The sequence below is a fragment of the Helobdella robusta genome (assembly GCF_000326865.2).
Source record: "Helobdella robusta unplaced genomic scaffold HELROscaffold_11, whole genome shotgun sequence".
NCBI lineage: Eukaryota > Metazoa > Annelida > Clitellata > Rhynchobdellida > Glossiphoniidae > Helobdella > Helobdella robusta.
This window is the reverse complement of record NW_008703617.1, coordinates 4,684,917-4,690,246: the sequence shown is the minus strand read 5'-3', so window position 1 is coordinate 4,690,246 and position 5,330 is coordinate 4,684,917. Positions and strand designations below refer to the sequence as shown.

Here is a 5,330-nt window from a genome sequence, read left to right as displayed (position 1 = left end):
TTCCGTTACAAATTTTATTACCATTAGTTTTATCATTACTGTCATGGAGATCAAAAACTTTAGGGTTCATTAATTCCACCAACGAATATGCCTTACGTTATGTTATTTATGAACAACGTTTAAAGTCAACAATAAGTGGATGGTACATCGAAGAAAGGTTTAACTTTCAGGAGCATCAATTTTAAAGAGTAAATATTGAAACATTTTAAATCTATTTTCTTACAATGACAAAAAAAACAAACGAAAAACAGAAAAAATTATGAAATTAGTTTTATTACAAGTGGGAGGTTCGAGCCCTTTAAACAACAACCCCCTTGGTACCGTTAGTCACATGTTGTTTCAAGAACTTCTTGTGACATGTGGTATGTCATTTAAAACTATGTAAGACGCAAGCAGTTCTGAAGGAATTCAATTTACAACATAGCCCGTTATTTAAAGTTAGACAAACTCAATGCCTGCTCCCAATTTTTACATCCCTTGCGTTGTGATTTTATTATTTTTATTAGTTAAATGTTTACATATTCAAATTATATTCCGTCTGTCGATAAAATATTGCACGATAGGGGTGAACGATTTTTAATCTTCTGAGTGTACGTGCATACACATGCATACACATGCATACACATGCATACACATACAAACACACGTACACACACATATACTAATGATTTTTTTTACATCATTAGGTATGCACATACTCAGACACACACACACACACACACACACACACACACACCAATATATATATATTTCCAACATTTATGCATATATGTAGCTTTACTGTTAGAAATATTGAAAAGCCCAACCATAAAGAACTCAGTAGTATTTATCAAATATTGCATCAGTTATGGTCTCATTCCAGCCTATATATGTATATATATATATTTTGGTAACAGACTTGTTAACGCAACATTTCAAAAATTCAACACTACTTTCAACATTGTTCAACTTTTTTTATAATTCTTTTTAATTTATTAATTTCAGAGAAATTAGACATTTTATTGTTTTTTAAAAAAATTGTATTAAATAAATTTGCAAATAGCTATTTCGAGTTAAATAGTGCACTGAAGTTATATAATGCACTGAAGATGAGTTATAAATAACTCATCTTCAGTGCATTATATATAAGGTATGTAAGATATTTGATATAAAGGAACAAGTAATTATTAATTTATATAAATTATTTAATTAAAACAGAAAACCAATAAATTATTTATTGGTTAGCATACAGAATAATGATGTATATGTAAATGTTTTGTGCTGTTTAATGTAAAACAATTTCTGAATTATTTGTTTTCATCGGTACATTCGTTTGAAATTTTATGAGGTAATTTTCGTTTAAAATGATTCAAAATAAATTAAAATTGAGAGATCTTGTGCTGGGTTTTATGATATTTCTTCTGATCGGTTCATACTTCCAACAAAATGTTCTCCTACCCAAGTGGAGTCTTGATGTTGACGAGCGTCTGAGCAGCATCCATCCAGACATATACGCCCTCAATGGCTCTCAGTTGGAGTTCGAGTACAACAGGTATGTATGGAAACTCATTAAAATTGCTATTTATTTATTTATTTAACAACTGACCAGAGGGCATCAAGATGTCTCTTACCAAGTCAGAAAAAAATGAACTAAATTCAGCATAAATGGCAGAACAGAAAAAAAAGAAAATGTTATATTAAAAAGATAGATAGCACTCATCATCATCTCTAATATTTCAGTGTTCGATTAACCTAATGAACCTAAACTTGAAAGTAAACTTTTCAACCTTGAAAAAAAAACATCACAGATATGATATGTCATCAGCAAATAGCAGCATAGAAACAGGGTACGATGGAATGCAGTCGTTAATATCGTTGATGAAAATAAGAAACAGAGTGGGTCCTAGAACGCCTCCCTGAGGTGCACCACTGGTTACACATATGAAAGAAGATAACTTTATTTGAATCCGGACGAATTGAGATCGTTCATGTAAAAAATTGATCAACCAGCATTATAATTTACCAGAAATACCGTAGGCTATAAAATTTCAACCACTCAGTTATTGTAACTCATTAAAATTGCTATGAAATTTTAATTACACAGTTACTATAATCGTCAATGATTTAATTTGAAATCATAAACACACGCATATTTTACAACAAAACTTACTAAACGTTCAGATGAAAAAAGTTAAAAATGTGGAAATGTTTTTGAAATGTCAGTTAATGTGAATTTTTTGGTTAATTAGAAGGCTTTTATTAGGTGGAACAAATGTGTTGCCACAGAAAAGTTATTTTGAATTAATTTTACTTGTATAACAATGGCACAGAATGACGCATGTTTTATGAGGAAGACCAAGCGTTCAACTGAATTATTTGTTCTCAAGTGAAGTTGAAGCATTAACAGTGAAGCAACATTAAATCATTAACAGACATTAATAGGGTTTTTCTTTGAACGTACGATGGTGAAGTTATTCCCAGTTGCCATCAAAAGCCTGAAACTGCCCAAACAAACTTTTTAAAGAATCATCAGAATATAACATATATAATTATGATATATATAAACACTCTTTTGCTAAATCAACATTTGCTTTTTCTGGTCCTTTTCTCTGGAACTCTCTACCTACTTCTGTAACCTCTTCTCAATCACTTACGAAGTACAGAGCGGATCTCAAGACCCATCTGTTTCCAAAATTTACTGAAGAGCGCTATAAACATAGTGGAAATAACGCTTTACAAACTAATTGATTGATTGATTGATTGATTGACTGATTGATTGATTGATTGATTGATTGATTGATTGATTGATTGATTGATTGATTGATTGATTGATTGATTGATTGATTGATTGATTGATTGATTGATTGATTGATTGATTGATTGATTGATTGATTGATTGATTGATTGATTGATTGATTGATTGATTGATCGATCGATCGATCGATCGATCAATCGATCAATCCCAGGTACGTAAGTGAAAATGAAGTCGACTGCAAGAAATCAGTGAGGATAGGCAACGTGGGAGATGGGGGCTGGGACGTTTGTGTTGACGGTCTCTATCTGCCTCGACAGCCCTGCCTCGTCTACTCTTTCGGGTTAATTGCGATGTGGTTATATTCTCGCATGAAAAGCAGGCCTCATTTGATAGGAACAACATAGTCCTTAAGGACTAAAACGGATTATCATTTAAAATTTTATTTACGTTAATTGTGATGAATAAATTGACTAGAGACCATTTTTTCATATTAGCCAAACTAATGATATATACGTATGTAGCGAAGTTGAAATTTGATAGGCAGAGCATTACTGCCAATTTTTTTAGGATCGTATTTCATTAAACATAATCTTCTTTCCCATGCTATAAATTTGGTTTTAAACCAGCATAAAAGATGATTGGTCCTTCGATGATGGCACGGTAAGCTCGTTCAATTGCACGGTACGTGCCTTCGATCCGAGGTTGGTATTTTAGGGCTTCATGTTTCGTAATATTTTAATTTTTCATGTTTGAACCACGGTGAGATGTTTTTCACAATGGGACGGTTGATCATTACTGCACAACCACCTTCACGATTATACAAACACAAAAATTTTGCGCATAAATATATGCGAGGCGATTTTTTTAAAATTTAATAAATTAAATTTAAAATTTGGGCACCAAATTTGATTGCACAAACGCACTTAATTACAGATTAATATATTTAACACCACGAGTACCAACATATTCACCAATAGTATAACGTCGCTGTCGCCCAAAAGAAACGAATCAATATACTTCTACTCGGAAGGCCTGGCTGGTTCCAACAAAAACAATAGTAAACATTGGAAGCTTAGAACACTAAATTCTTTTAGGGAAATGTTCAATGAACAAAATGTTAGAAGTTTTTATATACAACAAGCTTAAAATGTGTTTTAATAACCTTTTAAACAATCCCAAATTCAGAGTACAATCGATTACCTAAAAATAGACATCGAGAGTTATGAATGGGAGTCGATGGATACAGCTGTCAAAGATGGTTCTTTGAGGAATGTTAAGCAGATTGGTGTTGAGTTTCACAGGACCGGCACGCTCACAAAGGAATTCTATCTGGATAAGTTGAACACTTTTGCTCGTCTGCATGATGCTGGTTTTCGAAAGTGGCGCACCCATCTGAATGTTCCTTGTGGAGTCCTGTACTCAGACATCACGCAGGGTTTCATGTCCATCTGCAACGAACTTTACTATCTCAACTTGCTTTATAGCTGATGTGTTTCTGTTAGATTATGGTGCTAAATTTGTCTTCCAAAATAAGGAAAATAATTTCAAATGTTTATAATTTTTCATGAGACTGAATAATTCTAAAATTAACTTAATCAATTAATTTGTTTGGCGTTTGCAGCTTGTTGAAATCATCAAAATGAAAGTTAATCGATTTACATGAACTTTTTACCGAATTTCTAGCGTTGGATAGTTTTTTGTTACATTTCTCAATGTTTCTAACCAAATTCTTGTCGTCATTATTTATTATTAAAAGTTAATTAATGTACAGTTTTTATATTGTAAACCATATCACTAGAATAAAAAACTATCTAATGCTATTTATTTATTTATATTTATTTCATAAATTTTATATTATATAGTACATTTCAAAATTCAAAAAAGTATTTTTTTTCTTTGTTGGCATAATAAAATTAAATTAAAAAATGAGTTGTTTGTTGTTATTCTTCGATTTAAGAAGCAAATGAGCAATCCAGAAAAGGCTTTAAATTAGCCGAAACTAAATTTAATGTTAAACATGATGATTAGAATTGGAATTCTTAATTTTAAGTGCCTATAAAATCTATTTCTACCAAAAAGTGCTCTATAAATTTGCATATACAATGTTCATTTGACGAAATAGAGGAATTGTTAGTGCTGTTTTAAAGTTGAACGCTATAAAAATTTCAAAAGATTGTATAAATATTTTGATTATAAAATAAAAAAACTTGTTTGCACAAATATGAACATTTCGATGATAAAGGGGGATAGCGCCACGAAATGTTTCGTTTTGTTTGTCTCCTTTATCTTCATCTTCGTCAACTATAAGCGAAAAAAATATTATGAGCTGGAAATTTCAAACCAAGATGGTCTCCTATTAGAAAATCATTACAAGTAACTAATTATTTCAAAATCTTACTCGGAAAAATTGAAAAATTATTGAAAATCGCTCAGGCTTAAAAATTATAGTCTCACTAACTATTTTACTTATTTTAAATATTTTACATCACTCTTGCGTTTTTCAACAATGGATATATTGATACCCATGGTTTCAACTGCGACACAAGTCATATCGCCTAATGAGCGTGTCACAAATGAGCTGAGCATAGCTACAACG

At 31.3% G+C, this 5,330-nt stretch overlaps 1 protein-coding gene across 1 annotated transcript; it reads left to right on the top strand.

Annotated features, from left to right (window-relative positions):
* Window positions 1-1,343: 1,343 nt before the first annotated feature.
* On the top strand, window positions 1,344-4,222 carry HELRODRAFT_167589 (hypothetical protein; the record flags this gene model as incomplete). Its single annotated transcript, XM_009013085.1, has 5 exons — window positions 1,344-1,531; window positions 2,946-3,074; window positions 3,361-3,435; window positions 3,712-3,850; window positions 3,920-4,222. The coding sequence occupies 5 exons, from the start codon at window positions 1,344-1,346 to the stop codon at window positions 4,220-4,222; spliced, it is 834 nt and encodes a 277-aa protein (XP_009011333.1).
* Between the last annotated feature and the right edge of the window lie 1,108 nt (window positions 4,223-5,330).